Here is a 21,253-nt window from a genome sequence, read left to right on the forward strand (position 1 = left end):
CCAACAGAAGGGCTAAGCCTTACTCTTCTGTCTACAGCCTTATGCTTTGCTGTAACTTTTGAATACAAATTAATTTTTCAAAGCTTATAATTCTGTTTCATTTACAAAGCTTTTATTATGACCTTTTATTAAGAGCTCATAAATCACATTTTTAATCTGGCTCTGTTTACTACTTTTTCCAAGAATTCCCCCAAAGTTATAAAAAATAAAAATTTATAAATATACATTGAGACTTATGCGGTTTGTACACAACAACAACAGTTGGGTCAATGTTTCAGTGTCTCTCATCCAGAACAGAATGACAGCAGTACAGCCTCTGAAATCTCAACAGCAGAAATGGCGACTCTTTTCCAAACGCCACCTCATCCTTTAGCATGACAGCATCCAACAGGTGTTCACTTTGGATGGTAATGGCCAAAGACGACCTACAGAGGGGGCTGGCCCGGTGGCATAGTGGTTAAGTTCGCGTGCTCTGCTTTGGCGGCCCGGGTTCTCAGGTCCCGGCGTGGACCTACGCACTGCTTATCAAGCCATGCTGTGGCAGGCGTCCCACATATAAAGTAGAGGAAGATGGGCACGGATGTTAGGCCAGGGCCAGTCTTCCTCAGCAAAAAAGAGGAGGATTGGCAACAGATGTTAGCTCAGGGCTAATCTTCCCCACGAAGAAAAAAAAAAAAAAAAAAAAGAGGACCTGCAGAGATGCTGACTGGGATGGCTGCTCCCGAGAGCAGTGTGAACAGCAAGCCGGGAAGGTTTCAGTCCTGCATCTGCCATGGCTCAAACCTGGGACTGTATTTAAACTCAACAGGCCAACAATCACCAAGAGCCAAATTGCAAACTCTCGAGGGGTCAGCACAGGCTCAATCTGACTGCTTTCAACTGGACGAGTTTCAGGTCACTACCAACCTGAACAACTCTTATTTGGTGAAGAGTTGGGGAATACAATTATCTCACTAGCATCCCCTCTTCAGTTACTGACAGGCAGCTCCTTCCTTTCAGGCGGTGAGCCCTAGAGAACAGTGAGGCCAGAGAAACGTGGAGCCTCCTGTCTAGTCACCAAGTTTTTCGAGTTTTCAAATTCACCAAGATGGAAGATTAGGAAATGACTGTGGAGGCCGAGTATAAGGAGGTTCAATATGGACCTTAGGATGCTAACCTGAGGAACTCCCTGTTTATCCTGTGTTAACCTCCAGGTATTGCTGGCATGTCTCTTCCTTGGACTTGGTTTTAAAATCTCTTCCTTTGGAGACCAGCCAAAGTGTATCAGCTTGCTCTGCCCGCATCTTCCTTAAACACTTGTTTTTTGGTTTGTAGGGTACATCAAGGATGAAGTCTTCTTTCTCCAGGAGGCAAAGAGGCTGAACAGATTCAGACCTGCTTCTGGAAGACACCTTGGCTTGCCTGCAGGTTCCTCTCAGCCCACTTCCACCATAGGGTGAGAACAGAGCCTTCCCTCTATGCCAGCCTTCCAGTAGACTGGTCAGGTCTCAGCTTTCAGAATACAAGGCCAAGCCCAGCTCTCAAAATCTCATCCCCCCACCACCCCATCAAATTCTTTTCCTGTTGTTTAAAATCAATGATTCCTCTATAAAGTCGCAGCATAATATATCCACTGATCCAGGTTCTTGTCAGAGAAAGCCTCTTTTCCCATGAGGGGCAGGACTTGGTGGATCCCCAGCACACATTCCACCAAGGGACAAGAAGTGACAAATCTCTCAGGAGAGTGTTCCTGCTTTAGGGAGCTGTCATTGAATGCTGACGAGAGAAGCAGTGCTGCCCTTATACGTCATTCTCCTCCACACTAACGTCTCTGCTCCCGCCTCCTGACCCTGCCAGCCCCAGGTCCAGGCTGCGATGTGTGGGCCTCCTGTTTCCAACGTGATGAGGGAGGGCAAAGCCACCTTCCATCAGCTCAACAGGGCACATGGAGCCCACGTGAGGAGAGAAATAAGAATGAGGTTCTAGGATGATAAATTGGTGCCACAAATTATTTCCGAGTCAATAAAAGGGGTCTAGATATCCTGAAAAAAAAAAACCAGGCAAACAGTCTTTCTGGCAGTAAGCAAAGCAGGCACCGAATCCTTTCTTTCTACCACCTTCTCTGGTCTTCTAGGTTTCCAAGGAATCAAGTCCTGTGATAGTAGATGAAGTCACCAGCTGCTCCTACACCCCATAGTATGGCCTGGTTGATTAAGAAAGCCTCGTTATTACCATCACATCTTCCTCAACCCAAACATCCAGTGGAAACAGGTAATCTTCATATGGAGTTTGCTGTTAAAATCATGCCCGGTTGCACCCTGGCAGCCTCAGCACGACCACGAGGAGGCCACCCTCTCTTCTTCCCTTGAGTGGCTGTAACTCCCCAAGGAGCGTGGTGTCCATGTCCCTGTACAAGGCAGGCTTCCTTCTCAGCTCACGAGAGGGACCTAGAAAGAAGAGGAATCCATGGAGCCTGCCTGGTGGAGGCCCCAACTGCTCTCCTTCTAGGGGGGAACAACTCCAGGGCTGTGAGGGTTGGTCTCTGGGCTACAGGACCTCAACCTCTATAGAACAAGAAGTACATATGGGAGACAAGTAAGGATAAGAGAAGGGAAAATATTTCCTCTCACCAGAGTAGCTCTCCCCAAGGTGCACACCCACTGGTGAGCCTCTCTTTTCCGCCAAGGAGCAGAGGAGACCACCTCGATTGGCCGGAGAAGACTCGGCACCCCAGCCTCCAACTCACTTCTTCCTGCGGATCTTGGGTTTCTTCACGGGTCGCAGATAGGGGTTATCAATGATGTTCTCCTCCCCGTTCCGGCTCCCCGACAAGGAGGGGTTCTGCTGCAGGACAGAGGTGTTCTCCTTCTCGGCTCCAGAATCATCCTTTGAGCAAAAGCCGAAATAAAGCAAAAACACCAATGGCATAAGGAAAGAGATCACGCTCATAATAAGAATTACGATTAGCATCCCTTTCATCGAGAAATTAGAAGCCCAGGGACCACCTTCTTTGCAACGTGCCTATCTCTGCCCCAGACGAAATGAGGCCCAGGCAGTGGCTGGCTATCAGAGGAAGGTGAGACCAACAGCTTTGACACAGTGGGGCACAGAACACAAAAACCTTGAGCCTCTTGAGAAGGCAGGGACATGAGTTAGAAAGGATAGAGACCTGGTAGGGGCAGGGAGTCAGCGGCTAAAATTTAGATGCTTTTGGGAGGAAGCCCAGCCTGTAGGGTGATAAAGGTAAAGAGAAGTGACCCTTGATGGCTTGCAGGATGGAGATACAGGGACAGAACAAATTATGTGCACAGGGCATCTCCTGGACTGAAGCTAACGTGAATCATAATAGATTTCCCCCCAGTTCTCAAATATCTGGTACTTGCAACATGGTACCAATGATCATATTGCAGCGGAGGCCAGAAACTTCTTGAGCCCTGAGGGTTCCCACCACAGCAAAGCAGAGCACGCAGGGGCCAACACAGGAACACCATCGATATCCCCACCTGCAACCTGTGATCAGGTCTTTCACTGTTTGTTTTTTGAGGAAAGTGATTTTGGAGAAAAGTTTAAGTTTACATATATTCAATATGCCAATTAAAAATTTTTTTTAATCACAATTGTGTGTAGACATAGGAAAAATAAATACATTGAAATTTTAAAAACTGGTTCTGGGAATATGGGTGACTGATTCTCCTTCCCTTATTTCTACTTTCTTCTGTTTTCCAAGTTCTTTAAATGAGCAGAAACTGTCAGGGAAGGGGGCAAAAATCACACGAAGAACTTGACCTAGAAGCTCAGGCCTAAGTGAGTATAAGTGACCAGAAGAAGCTGGCTAGGATGCGCCCTCTGGTGACAAGTCCAGGGTTCTGTCACTGAGATTCCTATTCTGTAACTTGAGGCCAAAGAGGACCTGATCTCAACCAGGAGATTCTGTCAAGACAGCAGGTCAGAGGATGCTGTGATCAGAAGCCACGAAATGAACAGCACATTCTCCACAGAGACCGCTGGCCTAGGATGCAGACACCACTCTCAGGCTTAATGAACCTGAAGAAACTGGATCACTTCCAGGTTCCACTGCACACCCTCTCACTGTCCCATCAATTCTGTTCTCCCTGGAGACCCAGTTCCATCCAGGGTCCCTGTGCTTTCCAGATCCAACACCTGAGCTGGTGGGACCACAAGGCACCCTAGAGCCACTGTGGACTTTCTGGAGGCTCTCTTGAAAGAGGATGCCCCAAGATCAAGCTAGCTCATGCCAGACACAAGGTCTGACCACAATCAGACCTGCGTTGGATAGCTGGATCCCAACGTTCCTAAAGTTCTTTTTTTTTTTTGTGAGTAAGATCAGCCCTGAGCTAACATCCATGCTAATCCTCCTCTTTTTGCTGAGGAAGACTGGCTCTGAGCTAACAGCTGTTGTCAATCCTCCTCCTTTTTTTTTTTTTCTCCCCCAAAGCCCCAGTAGATAGTTGTATGTGATACTTGCACATCCTTCTAGTTGCTGTACGTGGGACGCGGCCTCAGCATGCCTGGACAAGCGGCGCGTCAGTGCGCGCCCGGGATCCAAACCCGGGCCGCTGGTAGTGGAGAGCACGCACTTAACTGCTAAGCCACGGGGCCGGCCCGTTCCTAAAGTTCTTGATGGCTTGATTTAGTAACTCACCCCACCTCCCTCCTATAATTTCTCTACAGTAAACGCTCCATCCTTAAAGTTAGTGAAAGCTCACTTCAGCTGTGCCTTAAGTGTTTTCTGAGATAAGGATGGAGGTGACACAGTCAGGAGTGCTGAAAAGCCCTCCTGGGACCAGTGCTGAAGGGCACTGAGGCTCCCTCCATTCGGTCACTGTCTCATAAGGCCAGGATGCGGGACCTGAGTGAGGGACAACAGCTTCTCTTCTTCCAAGTAGAGCTTCTGGAAATGCCCCTTCAGGGATAGGCAGCCTTGAGAGGGGGAGGGATAGGAGGAGTAGATAAGGGAAGTAAAGTACCAAACTGACAGAGATTTGTAAAAAAAACAGGTGGGAGCAAAAAGGTCTGTCCGGAGCTCCTCGAGCCTGGCAAGGCCAGATGCAGCAACGCATGTGAGCTGAAACGGACCCCAGGCACCTGGGGTGACCACATGCAGCCTCACTGCTTTCAATACCATTTCCATGCCCACAATTCCCACGTGTACCTCTCCAGCCCTCACCTCTCCTGACCCCCAGGCTCACAGAGCCAACTGCTCACTCAACATCTCCACTCGGGTGTCACGTAGGCGTCTCAAATTTAATGTGTCTGGAACAGAACTCTAGACCTTCCCTATGTGTAAACAGCTCTTCCCACAGTCCTCCCTGTCACAGGTGACGGCAACTCCATCCTTCCTGTTGTTCAAGCCAGAAATTCCACAGTCATTTTTGCTCCTTTTCTTTCTTTGACATCTCACATCCAATCTGTCAGGAAAACTTGGCCTTATCTTCAAAATACAGGCAGAGTCTGAACACTTCCACCGTCTCTGCTGTGACTACCCGGGTAGGACCCACCATTGTCTCTCGCCCTGACTACTGCAGCAGCTTCCTAACTGCCCTCCCTCCACAGTCCATTCTCATCGCAGCCGTCAGCGATCCTTGAAGAGGCTCAGATACGTCCCTCTTCTGCTCCATGCCCTCCCACGACTCCTGTCTCACCCAGCTAAGAGCCAGTCCTTAAAACTGCCTACCAGGCTCTACCGATCTGACCCCTCCCTCTCTCTCCCTGCTTTCCTCAGCCACAGCTACATTCACCTCTGTGCTGTTCCTCGGGGCCTTTGCACCAGCTATTCCCTTTCCAGAATACTCTTCCCCAGATATCCACATGGCTCACTTCCTCACCTCCTTCCAGTCTCTGCTTACATGTCACCTTCTCAGTGATGTTTACCTTGAACTTATTTAAAACTGAAAACTCCATGCTGTACCTTCCCAAACTCGCTTCCCACCCCCAATAGTACTTTCATCTCAATATACCATATAATGAATTATTTATAGATTACATTTATTGTTGTTCCCCCACTGCCAATATCTAGGCTCCCAAAAGGCAGCTGTTTTCTTTGTTCAAGCACCCAGAACATTATCTGGCATAGACCAGGTACTTAATAAATACTTGTTGAGTAAACGAATGGTACATTGTTCATAAAAGAGTAAAAGTTTAGACACTGGGGTCACCTGCAGAAGGCAGCTAGCTCAAATGGATGAGAAAAAAAATTCTATTATACACTAATTTAAAATGAATAGTCCCTTTATGTTCAAGTAGATGGAGAAACTAGAACCAGATTAAACAGAGTAACTACCCTAGCAATAGTCCTTGACAGGCGTGCTGTCATCTATAGATAACAGAGTAACTTAAAATAGCAGCTATTTAATTCATTATAACAATGTCTGTAAATGCTAAAGATAAAAAACCACCTAAATGTCCCCAGGGGACTGGTTAAATTCAATTGTTACATCCATACAATGGAATTCAAGGAAGCTGTGAGGCATGAAGACAAGCTCTTTATATCCAGATATGGAATGATCGCCAAGATACATCAATAAGGGAAAAAAGCAAGGGGAAAACCATTTGTGATTTGCTGTTTGTGTTCAAAACAGTAAAAAACAATGTCTCTAGAAGACACACAAGAGACTGGTGACACTGGTTGCTTTGTAGGAGGGAAAGTGGATGACAGGGAACAAGGATGAGAGAAAGACTCGTCACCACACATCTTTTTGTACATTCTGAAGTTTGAAACATATGATTATATTTGCCAGTCCAACAAAACATTAACAAGTCCAGTTGATTGTATATAAGTTGTTACTAGAATCCTTTTCTCAAAGTCTTTGTATTTATTAATTTTTTTACAGAAGAGCATCTGGTTGTACAGCCTAAAACAGCAGGGGCGGGAACAAGGGGTGCGGTGAGCTGCCATATGCCGGGCACCTGTATGTATCAGCTCATTTTATTTCAGGCTCCTCGCTTCCCATCGAGGTAGGTGTTCTTATTCCTATTTGTACTTGTGAGGTAACAGACTCAGATGTTAGATAATGCAACCAAAGTCACATTATCTGGAAAGTATCTGAGTCCAGATTTGAAGGCAGGCTAGTCTGACTCCGAGGGTCAGGTGTTTCTACTCTCTGCTGTCTGGTTTGGCGTCCCAGTATCCAGGAATCCTCGGGCAGCTCCTGGCATTCTTTCAGCCTCAGTCCACTCACTGCCATGACCTCAGCTATGCCATTACCTGGAGTGTCAGATAACATATCTGCAAGCCCTTTAACTATTTTGTACTTACAAAGGGATGGTGATGTTTGCTTAGAAGAGTCCTCCTTCTCACAAGGTGAACCTCATCTTAGTCCATGACCCAATCACCACATCTCAGACCAAATTAACTGAGTCCAAAACAGAAGTGCAGAATAACAAGTTCCGCTGCTTTATGGAAAGCCATGGGCTCCCAGCCCTAATTCTGAAAGGAACAATTCAACATTAAAGAAAGGTGTGTTCAAGCAAGGAAGACCTTGAGCAAACATTCGAGACAGCACTGGTGCTCTCCACCTGCATACTGGGGCTGCTGGCTGCCATCTGGTGCATCGCCCGTTAGAGAACAGGAGGAACGCATCGCCCCTTAAAGAACAGGTCCAACTACAACCACTAAGGCATCCTTTGCTTAAAAGCCAGGGCCAATCTTAAAGGATGGCTGAATATGATAACCTGACTATAAGGGTCCCGTAAGCCTTAAAGGCATTAGAGCCTCCAGGAGGTCTGTGACTACTTGGCACTTTCTCCCAAGATGCAGGATCAAGAGTAGGGTCTTAGTCTTTTACTCGCCAAGAACACCACATTGATAACAAAAAAGAACATCCGCAAGTTCCAACAAGCAGTCTCCCCCACCTTTGTCTCTGTGCCCCCACACTCTACCTCCTATCCTGGGTATGAAATGTCCATAAGGCTAACCTCCCATCTGGGCACTAGCTCCCGTGCCCTCTCACCTTCCAAAGCACATAATTTCCAAAACGATTCCTTCTCTCCTGCATTAATTTTCCCTCTCTACCAGATCATTCCCACCAGCATACAAACATCCTGTTATTCCTTTTATCTTAAAAAACAAACAAAAAGAGGGCCGGCCCTATGGCTTAGCGGTTAAGTGCGCGCACTCCGCTGCTGGCGGCCCGGGTTCAGATCCCGGGCCCGCACCGACGCACCGCTTGTCCGGCCATGCTGAGGCCGTGTCCCACATACAGCAACTAGAAGGATGTGCAGCTATGACATACAACTATCTAGTGGGGCTTTGGGTGAAAAGAAAAGAAAAAATAAAAACACCTCTCTTAACTCCTCAATTTTCCCCCTCTAGTTACCACTCTATTGTCTCTCCTTTTACAGCAAAATTTCTTGAAACAATTGTCTATATAAGCACTGTCCAATGGAAATCTCTGCAATATGTTCATATCTGCACTGCCCAGGATGGTAGCCACTAGCCATACATGACTATTGGACCCCTGATATGTGGTTAGTGTGACTAAAGAACTGAGTTTTTAGTTTTATTTAAGTTTAATTAAGTTACATTTAAATAGCCACATGTGGTGAGTGGCTACCATAATGGAGAGCTAAGTCGCTACTCACTGACTACAATTTCTCTTCTCCCATCACTCTGAATTCACTCCAGGCCCTTGGTCTTATGCTTACTGAAATTGCCCTTGTCAAGGTCACAAATTACATTCAGATGCCAAATCGAACAGACAGATTCTCAGTCCTCACATTATGGAACTAACTGCAGCTTTTGACATGGCTGATCACTCTTTTCTCCCTGAAACACTTCCTTTCCTTGGCCTCCAGGACAGCACACCCTCCCAGTTCTCCCACCTCTCCGGCTGTGCCTTCTCCATCTCCGTGGCTGGATCCTCCTCACCTCCTCACCCTCTGACCAGTGCAGGGCCCTAGGGCTCAATCCCTGCCCCCTTTTCTCTTTTATCCTCACTGGTTCCCTAGGAGAGCTCCCCTAGTCTTGTGGTGTTAAACACTATCCACACACCGATGACTCCCAAGTTTGCATCTCTAGCCCTAACAGCTCCTCAGACTCCAACTCCTATATCCATCTCTCTACCTGACTTCACCACCTGCCTGTCTGAGAAGCATCTCATAGCTCACCTGATCTAAACCTGAGCTCCTGCCTTTCCCTCATACACCTGTTCCACCAACTGCCTTCTCTATCTTGGCTGAAGGCAATTCCATCTATCCCGTTGCTCAGGCAAAAAACCTTGCATTTATCTTTGACTCTCTTTCTCTCACATCCATTCCATCAGTTGGCTCTGCTCTGAAAATAATCTAGAATTTGATCAAATAATCTATCTGACCATGTCTCATTATCTTGATTTCTACCACCATCTCAGTTTACAGCAACAGCCTCTTAACTGGTCTCTCTGCGTTTGCCCTTACCCTCTATAGTCTACTCTCAACACAGCAACCTGACTGATCCTGTTCACAAACCTACACCAGATCCTGACCCTCCCTGCTTAGCATTTCCAATGGCTCCCATCTTCCCGAGAAAAAGCTCAGGTGTTTAATACAGCCTTTAAGATCTGACTCCCCCAGGAGCTCTCTGACCTCATCTCCTGCTTCTCTCCCCCTTGTTCACAGCCTTGTTGTTGTTCTTCTTTTTAATTGCAGCAACATTGGTTTATAATGCTTTTTGTTCTTTAACACAACAGTTCCCACCTCAGGGCCTTTGCATCTGCTGTTCCCGCTGCAAGGAATGCTCAACTCCCAGATATGTGCAAGCCTTGTTCCCTTCAGGTCTTTACTCAAATGTCATCTTCTCAGTCACTCTATCTAATATCACAACCCCCATGCCCATACTTACTTCCTATTTCCTAATTTATTATTTTTCCTTAGCTCACGAGGGCAGGAAATTTTGTCTATTTTGTCTCCTACTAATTCCCTGGCACCTGGAACTGTGCCTGGCTCTGGCAGGCACTCATTCAATGTTTGTTGAATAAATGGATAAATCTCTGGGACATGGACTTCTCTCTCAAGCTGGAGATCATGTCACACTGGGATCATTACAAACCCATCATGCAAGCCCCTAACATAAAGTCAGAGACCTGAGGTAGGTCATGTCCAATTCCCAGGGTGACAGGCTGCAGGCAGTATGGGCTAGTTTTGGGGGTTCTCTGAAACAGACGGAAGGCAGGACCCACCGTGCTGATATGAAGAGGGAGGTTCTCGGTGTCCGTCTGCTCATCCTGCTCCGAGGAATCCGTCTCCTCCATTTGCTGCATCTCCAGCTCAGACGGCAGAAGAGCTGTCAGGTAGGGGATGGTGAAAGGTCTGGCAGCAATCACTGGGGAATTGGAAGAGAGGCACGGTTTTGCTGTCATGGCGTCCTTGCAGCTGGCCTGGAGCCTTCCAAGAGATCAGTGAGCAGCACCAAGAGACAGTAATGGCAACACACTCCGAGCACTAACCATGGGCCATGCCATTTCCCTCTGGCTTTACGTGTTATCTTTAACCCTCACCTCCACCCTATTAAGTAAGTACAATTACCAACCCCATTTTACAGATGAGGAACTTGAGGCATGGAGAGGTTAAGTGACTTCCTCAGGCACACAGAAAGTGGCAGAGCAGGATCTGAACTTGGGCAATATGACTTCAGATACACTTTTACCAAGTGCAACTGAAATCAGACAGAACTGGGGCTGAATCCCAGCAAAACATGAGCTTAGTGATCTTGTACCCAGGGCCAGTTAACCCCTCTAGTCCCATTTCTAGAGCGGGCATATTGATCCCTTCAGCCTGAAGGACTCAAGTACAAATACTGGACTTGAGAACTCTCTGTGTAAGTATATTCACTGAGCCAGAGGGCACTTCAGGGAAATGAGCATTCCAGTTCTTCCAAAAAGCATTGAGGATGAGAAGAAATTATTGATTAAAAAAATTAAAAGAAAATCTCCATGTATACTTCTGATTCTGGTAGAATGTGATTATCAGGAGACACTGTAAGACTATTTTTAATGTGGCTCAGACGTGGGGTCCTGCAGTCAGAAAGAGCTAGGTTTGAATGCCACCTTCTCACTGTGTGACCTCAGGCAAGTTACTTCATTTCTCTTCTCTATAAGCCTTGGCCTCCTATAATGGTGGTGACAACAGCTCCTGATACAGGCTCGCGAGAAGATTTAGTGAGATAGTGTATGGGAAATGATTAGCATGGTGTCTGGCCCTTAATAATTCTTAGCTGCTATTATTCCAGGGCCAGACACAGTGAGCATTCAATAGGAGCTTAATGACTGAACCACCCAAACCAAACTCCCTCGTTCACCTCCGGAGAAACTGAGGCCTGCGGAAATGAAGCAACTTGATCACATGGCCAAATGGTGGTGCTGAGATGAGAAATTAATGAGATGGTACCCGAGAGAGGACACCGGGAAGGGCAAAGTCTGGCAGATGTTCTGTAACTGCCCTGTCCCCTGATGCCAGTGTCCCTTCTGCTACCGGGGCTGCCACTTCCACTGTACGAGTCTCTCTGATGCCCAGGGCTCACTCACCCTTGAGGTAACCTACACTCAATGTACCTCAAGCAGCCAATCCCTACAGAGGCCATTACTGTTTTGGAGTCATCAGTTAGGGACAGGCCCTTAAGACTTGGGAAAAGGAGCCAGAAGTATGAAGAACAAGCTGAAACCCAAGACAAGGATGAAGCTTATTCGTCCCTTCCTACCATGCTGAGAGAAAGGGAAGACGGTGTGACTATCTCAAATGACAAGACAGGGTCCACAGAGGGGAGGGACTCTCACGTGGGAATGTGCTGACGTCATCTTTGAAGAGACTCTGGGTCTCGCCTGTCTTGGCCATGAAGCGGGTGAGTGCGCGCTCCACGTCTCGTCTCTGGGATGCAGCCTTCTCCCGCAGGACCTGGTAGTCTGACACAGGCTCGCGGTACGTCTGAAAAGAGAACAGCAAAGACACTAGAGTAAGGCCTACAGATCGCCGTGCTCTCCTCAGGTCCCTGCCTTGCTGTTGCTACGTCCTTCCACCCTTCTGTGGATTGTATGCCTTGTTTTCTTAAACCAACCCTCACAAAATGGACATGTTGTCACAAAAGATTCTCTCAAAGAAACATAGACTGAAGATAATAAGTGCAAGCGAACAAGAAAATGGCAGGCCTGACACTCCTCCTGTATTATGAGCTCTTTGGCAATCACATCAATAGAGAGAAAAACAATCAAGAGCTAATCAGGATGCGAAGTTGGTCAAAACATTTTAAACTGAAATGATAAAGGTGACATTTTAATAATGACCAAAAAAGTAAATACTCTTCATGATATGGAGATAGGATTTTTTTTATTTTTTGCTGAGGAACATTTGCCCTGAGCTAACATCCACTGCCAATATTCTTCTTTTTGTATGTGAGCCGCCACCACAGCATGGCCACTGACAGACGAGTGGTGTGGCTCTGCACCTGGGAACCGAACGAACCCAGGCTGCCGAAGCGCAGCATGCCAAACTTAACTGCTAGGCCACTAGGGCTGGCTCATGAACCTTTAATAAGGGTCAGATTATCTTTTAATGTACATTATTTTAGTATAATGTTACATTATAATATTCATGTAAATACGCAAACAAATATCGGAATATGTACTTAATATTTTTACTGACAGAGATACACTATAAAAGAGTCAGAGACTGTAGTGGGTTAAATTGCATCCCCGGGCCGGCCCGGTGGTGTAGTGGTTAAGTGCGCACGCTGCGCTGCAGCAGCCCAGGGTTCAGATCCCGGGTGCGCACCGATGCACCACTTGTCAAGCCATGCTGCGGCGGCGTCCCATATAAAGTAGAGGAAGATGGGCATAGATGTTAGCCCCGGGCCAGTCTTCCTCAGCAAAAAGAGGAAGATTGGCATGGATGTTAGCTCAGAGCTGATCTTCCTCACAAAAAAAATAAATAAATAAAAAATAAATAAATAAAATTGCATCCCCTAAAAAAGACACGTTGACGTCCTAACCCCCAGTATTTCACAATATGATCTTTTCTGGAAATAAGGTCATTGTAAGATATAATCAGTTAACATGGGATCATACTGGAGTAGGGTGGCATTAATCCAATATGACTGGTGCCCTTATAAGAAAATGGCTGTGTGAAAACAGAGATACAGAGACAAATGCCATGTGAAGTCAGAAGACTAGAGTGATGTGTCTACAAGCCAAGGAATGCCACAGACACCAAAAAACCACCGAAGGCTGGGAAGAGGCAAGGAAGGATTCTCCTACAGGTTTCAGAGGGAGCCTGCCAACACCCTGATGTTGGCATCTAGCTTCTAGAACTATAAGACAATACATTTCTGTTGTGCTAAGCCACCTACTTTGTGGCACTGTGCTACAGCAGCCCTAGGACACTAATACAGAGTCTACTGGCCAAGGGCAATGGCTGTGTTGCATTGGGGGGGGTGACCATCTATTCCTCCCCCCGTATCCTGAGGTGTGGAGAAATGTCTTGAAGGACTTGCCCCAACAACTCGCATGATGGCCATATTTGCACTAGCACACGGTGTGAAGCCAGCCCTGGTGCTGTAGTGGTTAAGACTCAGTGTTCTCACCGCCACAGCCCGGGCTTGTTTCCTGGTCAGGGAACCACACCACCCATCTGTCGGTTGTCATACTGTGGCAGCTGCATGTTACTGTGATGCTGAAAGCTATGCCACCAGTATTTCAAATACCAGCAGGGTCACCCATGGTGGACAAGTTTCAGTGGAGCTTCCAGACGAGGAAGAAGGACCTGGCCACCCACTTCTGAAAAAACTGGCCATGAAAACCCTGTGAATAGCAGCAGAGCATCGTCTGATACAGCACCGGAAGGTGAGAGGATGGCGCAAAAAGACTGGGTAGGGTTCTGGGGGCCGGCCCGGTGGCGCAAGCGGTTAAGTGCGCGCGCTCCGCTGCGGCGGCCCGGGGTTCGCTGGTTCGGATCCCGGGCGCGCACCCAAGTACTGCTTGGTAAGCCATGCTGTGGCGGCGTCCCATATAAAGTGGAGGAAGATAGGCACCGATGTTAGCCCAGGGCCGTCTTCCTCAGCAAAAAAAGAGGAGGATTGGCGGATGTTAGCTCAGGGCTGATCTCCTCACAAAAAAAAAAAAAAAACACTGGGTAGGGTTCTGCTCTGCTGTACACAGGGTCCCTAGGAGTCGGAATCGACTCAATGGCACTAAAAACAAAAACACAATGTGCAGGTGGGGACAAAGCAAGCATGTGGAAGAGCCTCTGTGGACTCCTCTGCACACCGCACCTTCCCAAGGGAAGGTGAACCTGCTAGGCCAGCAAATGAAAACACATTCGAACCACAGAGGACAACTCAACGTGTCCTCATGTGGACCTAGAACTCAGAGTTATGAAAAGTTCCATTTTATGATGTTACCATGATATTACCATTCATGATAAATAAAAGGTTATTTAAAACATATAACCTTTTCCCCCTGATTTAAAAAATAACCCTTTTCTATTATGGAAAATTTGGAAAATCCATAAAAGCACACACAAACAACACAAGTTACCTATAATCCCACCAAGATTTACTACAAACATTTTGTGGAATGTGTCTTTTCTCTAGGTGGCTAGGTATGTTTGTGTTTGGGTGGGACAGGGAAAATCGCGCGGGCTTCAATTTCTTTGTTAACTATACTTTTGTCAGCAAACTAGAGAACATAATTCTCCTTTGCCAAATTGTTTTTCAATGAGGAAAGACATTCTGAGTTCTGAACTACACTTTTACCAATGAACTTTTGGACTCTAGTCTGATAGTAGGAAATGACTCTGCTTTTGCATCTGTCATAGCCCCCACCATGGCCTCATCACTCACCGGAGTTTTGATGTAGGTGTGGGGGTCGGGGAACTCAGGAAAATGGCTAGGGATGTGCGGCGGGTGGGGTCGGTTCTGTCCTGCCGTGAGGGCCTTGGGGGTTACTGGCTGATTGGTCACTGGAGCTGCAACAGAGTCACAACTGGTTACTCCTCTACCCAAGGCCTTGAGTCTCTCCCAAACCCTCCTTTTCTCAAAGTGAATGCTAGACCTCAGCGTTCTATACGACAGGCACCTTGTACTTCTATCAGTAAAAGGCCTTTAATGGCCTGAAGACCTGAGACGGTCACCTCCACAATGCCCAGCCCTGCTGGATGACCTGGGGTGACATTCCCATCTACAACAATCTGCCTGCATGCCTCTCAGGCAGGTGAGTAGGTGGCTGCGACAAGTTAACTACACGAAAGAGCAGGCTGAGGCACTAAGGAAGGTGGGTGGGCTACTAACTCTCTTTTCATAGAATCCAGATAACAAAGACATACCCTGAGCCAGGTAAGTAAGTGTGGGCTAATGACAGCAACAGGGGATTGAGAATGGCACCTTCTTCTGCTACTCCAAAGCCCAAACTAGTTATACCCAACTCGGTTTAAGGCACTTAGTTTATCTAAGGGAGAGGTCATCAAACTTTTTGTGTAAAGGGACAGAGAATAAATATTTCAGGTTTTTCAAGCCACATAGTCTGTCACAATTACTCAACTCTGCCATTATAGCATGAAAGCAACCACAGATAATAGTAAACATGGCTGTGTTCCAATAAAACTTTATTTACAAAAACAAGCAGTGGGCCACATTAGGCCTATAGGCCTTAGTTTACTGATCCTTGATCTAAGGAAGAATAAGAACTTTTGCATGTTTCAAGGAGCATCAATTGCTCTTCTGGGGCTGATGCAAAAGAATCACAGCAACAGCTCACAGATGGTTTACTTTTTAGTGACTGAACTTCACATCCTAATCCTATGAGCCCAAATAAAGATTATATTATAAGTAGCCCCAAATAATGGAAGGAAGCCTGCAACAAGGAAGTAGCTACAAACCAATCCCTGCCCTATTCAATTAGTTCATTCCCCAAGCATTAATTGAGTGCTTGCTGAGTATCTCAATTCAAAGTCACTTACGGGCAGTGATGACCATCCTCTGAGACCGTTTTGCATAAGCAGGGAGAGTGTCCACATTGAAACCTAAGAAACAGGGAAACAAAAATCACTGCTCAGACTACTGTATATTGAACATGAAGGGGGAGTAATACTGTGGTGAAATAGCTTAAACTCCTAACTCAAGCGCTTTGCTGCCACTCAAAAGAAGCTCCAGCCACATTCCCCAACACGGAGTTAGGAGGTCTCTTAAATGGGTTCAGAGGGACCCTCTTTTGATAACTCTCTCAAGCTAAAAGCAAACCAGGAGACTCATGAGGGAATTCAAGAACACTCAGCAGACGTGGCTGACTCCTGGCGACTCTTCCCTCTCTCATAACTCCAACTCAGCTGCACGGATGAATTGGAAAATGGAGGTGTACTCACCCATCTCAACAAGTGTGACCACAATATCTGAGAGTGTGGGCTGGGTCCTGGCTGTGTGCTCACAGTAAGACTTGGCACTCCTCCCAATTTCTGAAATGTCTAGGAAAGGATCAAAGCATAAAGTCTTATTCTCAGTTCAAAAAAAGTTAAACATAGAATTGCCATATGAGCCAGCAATTCCACTCCTAGGTATACACCCAAGTGAATTGAAAACAGGGACTCAAACAAATACACCAATGTCCACAGCAGCACTGTCACAATAGCCAAAAGGTGGAAACAACCCAGTGCCCACCAACAGATGAATCGATAAACAAAATGTGGTCTATACATACAATGGAACATTATTCAGCTTTCAAAAGGAATGAAATTCTGATCCATGCTACAACATGGATGAACCTTGAAAATATTATGCTAAGTGAAATAAACCAGACATAGAAAGTCAAATATTTTAAGATTCCACTTACATAAGGAACCTAGAAAAAAGAAAATTCACAGAGACAAAAAGAAGATTAGAGGTTACCAGGGGCTGAGGGGAGCGGGGAATGGGAGTTATTATTAATGGATACATAGTTTCTGTTTAGAATGATGAAAAAGTTCTGGAGATGGATAGTGTTGATGGTTGTAGAACATTGTGAATGTATTTAATGCCACTGAATTGTACACTTAAGATGATTAAATTGGTAAATTTTATGTTATGTATATATTGCCACCAAAAAAAAAGTCTTATTCTCTGTTGGGCAAGTTTTTGTTTCTTCTGCCTGAATCTGAACCACTATTTAAGAGTCATGCTAAAGTCCTTCAGAGGAAAGGAGAAGTGTGAAGCTGGGCTCCATGAATGGGCTTCGGAAGTGGACGGGCAGTTCCATGAAAACTCTGAAATTGTGAATTTTCCATACAAAAAAAGCCTTTTTCTGGGGATGGGTCTACAGATTTCATCAGATGAGAAAGAGGTCCAAAAGGTAAGGAACCCCTGCTCTGGGGGCCTAATGGTCCAGAAGGTAAGAGCAAGTGGTGCTTGAGAGGGAAGGTGTCTAACTGAAGACACACCACCAGCTCGCCATGCATTAGCAAGTCACTAACACCAGCCTCCACATGTTAGAACGGCGGGCAGCATCTGTTTACTGTGGGGAAAATCTAACTGGAATCCTGGCAGAACATCTTAGAAATAAGCCAGGTGGCAGTTAAAATATCTTCACCCATTTGGCTTTTTTCTTACATGCCAGCAGGTCCTAGGGTGTCAAAGGATACATACAGGAAACAGAGACTTTGCTCCAAGCCGGGTCTAAGATTGGGGTCCCTAGAAACGAAGTGATTGTAGTGAACAAGCACATCAGTTCTGCCCGATGCTTACAACTAACGCAAATCCTAAAACTGACATCCAGAACCACTGACAACACGGAGGCGCTCGAGTCGCAGCAAGCCCTCAGCTTAAGCCACCCATCCTTGGTACTCCTTTGGCTGAAGAGGCAGGCTTTTATACTATCTCCAGACCTTTTAGTTCTAATACTCACAGCTTTCCAACACAACTAGTTCAGCGCCTTCACGTTCAGCGGCAACCATTTCTTCTGAGGAAAAAAAAGGCGTCTTCTAGTGGTAGGAGAAAGAACCACCTCGACTATGAGGATCTTTAAACTCGGAATGGCGAGATCTTTTCAAGAACTGAATTCCTATCTGTTGGGAAATATGAGTCCACTCCTTTAGGACAAAAGTTTTCAGCGTGTCTAGGAATCCCAGGGTGTCCCTGACATCCTTTCCAAAGTCCACAGGTCAAAAACATTTTCAGAATAAAATTAAGACATTTTTTGACTTTTTCCTTTTCATTCTCGCATGTAGTTTTCCAGAGGCTATATGACTTGTGATGACATCATGGCTCTGCTGGATAATGGAACACATGCTTGTGCATTCTTATGTTTTAAAATATTCTGTTTTATTTTCTAACGTCGCAAATATCTATATAGTATATAAAGCCCATGTATACAAAACTCTTCAGGGTCCTCAATATTTAAGAGTCTAAAGGGGTTCTGAGACCAAAAAGTTCAAGATCGCTGCTTTAGGAAAACATTTGGTATTGAAAAGTTCTAAATATCAGCTGCAGAGAGCCACCTCACCCCAGGTCACACCCTTCCTGGCACGCCCACATCTAGTGACTGATCAAGACTGGAGTACAAATGGAGGGCCTGTGTGGCCTGAGGTGGGATACTGATAGCAATAAGCTATGCAGAGCTCCCCAGGGATTTGAGTAATTCTTTGTCTGACCTGCATTGCAGTTCAACTTCTCCCTCTGCCTAAACCTCTCTCACTTCCACTCATAGGTGTTGATCCCTTTAAAAACACCTTAAATACCCCTATCCCTCATCCCATCCTACTAAAAATAAAATAAGGTCCAAACAGGGAAACATGTTGCACATGCAGCAAAACCTAGGTGAGACCATTCCAGGTTCCTAAACCTCAAGACATTTCCTTTTTTTTTTTTTTTTAAAGTTATTTATTTATTTTGTGAGGAAGATCAGCCCTGAGCTAACATCCATGCCAATCCTCCTCTTTTTGCTGAGGAAGACTGGCCCTGAGCTAACATCCGTGCCGATCTTCCTCCACTTTATGTAGGACGCTGCCACAGCATGGCCTGACAAGCGGTGCGGCGGTCCGCGCCCGGGATCCAAACCTGGGCCGCCAGCAGCAGAGCGCACGCACTTAACCGCTATGCCACAGGGCTGGCCCCAAGACATCTCCTTTTAAAAGTGGTTTTTCCCATTCTATAAAACCTATTCACCCTTACTCTTTGTATCACATAATATAACATTTGATTATATAATGTGTGGCATCTACTTCATGGGAATTAATCTGAACTCTCCAACAAAACTGTAAGTTCTTTGAACATAGAGAGCAAACAGCAATAATAACAGCACCTATAAGTCATCAAGAGCTTACAATGTTCCCAGCATTGAATGTTTTACAGATATATCTTACTCATACTCACAACTCCATTAGGTGTAAATTATTATCCCATTTCACAAATGAGGAAATGGAGGTTCAGGAGGTTTAGTGACTTGCCCAAACTATTAAGTGACAGAGTAATGACTTACACCCAGGTCTGTCTGATTCTAAAGCCTCTAAGTCACTTTACTATGGTCTCCTTTTTCTTAAATCCTCTCTAACACTATCACAATGCAGGACACAGAACAGATGCGTGGTTGACTCGACAAGGCCTAGCTTTCCCCATACTCACAGCTCTGCAGCATCTCTGTCAATGTTTCCACAGATGCTTTCTCAGCGCTCTCAAACCCTGCCTCTGTCAGCAAAGAGCTCACAACCACTTGCAGGGTTCGCCTCCGAGCCAGATGGTAGTTATCAGCAGGGTTAGTAGATTGTTTACTTCCTGATCTCTGTGAATCAGCAGCCCAAAAAGAGAGAAGATTTTCATTCACAGGACAAGGATACAATCACATAGTTCACATGTCATCAATGGCAAGCAAAGGTTCTTTTGCTAACTACTTATTTATCAGTGCTTAATAAAATGTGGCAGGCTCCGATGTTTAGACTTATAGATCTTGGCTGAGTGATAACTGAGCACCCAAGGGGCTCTAAATACGGAGAATGCCTTTCTACCTACCTAAAACTTAAAATTCTAGTAACACAAAATGGTTGTTTTTTACTTTCTATTTCAGCAGAGTATCAGAATACATTACATAGCTAAAGAAACACGCATGATGGGAGTGAATTCATGTCTACCTCTCAGAAGGAAAAAAACAAAAACTCTCTCTTGTTCCTCCCATTTCTACACCATCTCACTAACAGGAAAATTAAAATAATAACACAGGATGCTGAGAAGAGGAGGGCAAAGGATAATAGCCAAGTAGGAAAGCTAAATATTTTGAAACAGGAATCCCTCCCAACTTTGGCTAGCCAATAAGAAAGCGAAAACGGCCTCTTCGGACCAATCAGGAGGTGTTCCGGGTTCCCAACACCCAACAGGGAACGAGCCAATCAGTACACAGGTCCACCAACTCAGGAGGCCGCCGCCAAGTCCCGAGGAGGGGGGGCATGTACGGCCTGGAAGACCTTCCTCCACTCGGAGCTCATGGTGGGGCTGGACTTCCGGGTATGAGCTTGTCGCCCAGGCTAGGGGAAAGTTACAGAATGCCCAGACTCTCTCGGCTTCGGCCCCGCGCCTCCCGCCCTTACCGTTCCGGAGCCGCCGGCCCCGGCAGTGGCCGCCGTGTCGGCCATCTTGCTCGGCGTAGTGTGCGCGAGCGCAGGGCAGGATGGAACTTGTAGTCGCGGGGCGGGGAGGGGCAGGGAGGGGCAGGGAAGGGGCGGGGCAGCGCGAGCCCCTGCGGGCTTTCCGAAGCCCAGATGGGGGGATGCGTTTGATGACCCCGGCTCACGTGACATTCTGTGAGCGTTGGGTTCAGGGGGTCCCAGTACGCCACGGAATTGGCCAGGAAGACGCGCCCTCGGTTTCACAAGTCTTTCAAGATGAAATCGTTTCTCATAGAGAGCACAGCTCTGGAACGCTCAAACTTGCGTGATTGTTAGCAACACCTGGCTGGGTCCCGTCCAGTCCCAGCGACTGACTCTCTGGGGTGGGGCCTGGGAATCTCTATTGTTAAACTCTCCAGGTGATTCTCCTGTGCGGGAAATTTGGGAAACCTTATTTTGTGCTGACAGCTCCGCAGTTCCCAAGTCCCACTTGGAACCAGAGCCTAACGACCACCTAGTGCACGTTTTCCTCTGCATCCAGCTGCCTTCTCGCACTCAATTAATCCGCAGGTATTTGCGCGGCCAGCCGGGAGGCGCAGGCGGCAGGAGGCTGTCCCTTGCCCGCCTCACTCCCAGGGCGTTGCGTCCACGCGGTGCCTGTAGTTTTCCGTGGCTCACTCGCCCGTCAGCCCCTTTGGATGGGGTTCTTCGTGCGGGGACCTCACCATGCCTC

General features: G+C 46.6%; 1 protein-coding gene across 1 annotated transcript; it reads right to left on the bottom strand.

Moving 5' to 3' along the window:
* Window positions 1-90: 90 nt before the first annotated feature.
* Window positions 91-20,547, bottom strand: TAF8 (TATA-box binding protein associated factor 8). Its single transcript, XM_058554405.1, has 9 exons — window positions 20,503-20,547; window positions 19,547-19,703; window positions 16,321-16,419; window positions 15,919-15,981; window positions 14,804-14,928; window positions 11,748-11,895; window positions 10,155-10,297; window positions 2,726-2,865; window positions 91-2,426 (listed from the first exon to the last, which is right to left on the bottom strand). Exons 1-9 carry the CDS (start codon window positions 20,545-20,547, stop codon window positions 2,414-2,416), a joined length of 933 nt encoding a protein of 310 aa, XP_058410388.1. The 3' UTR covers window positions 91-2,413.
* Window positions 20,548-21,253: the final 706 nt, after the last annotated feature.

This window comes from Diceros bicornis, chromosome 14 (assembly GCF_020826845.1).
Source record: "Diceros bicornis minor isolate mBicDic1 chromosome 14, mDicBic1.mat.cur, whole genome shotgun sequence".
Taxonomy (NCBI): domain Eukaryota; kingdom Metazoa; phylum Chordata; class Mammalia; order Perissodactyla; family Rhinocerotidae; genus Diceros; species Diceros bicornis.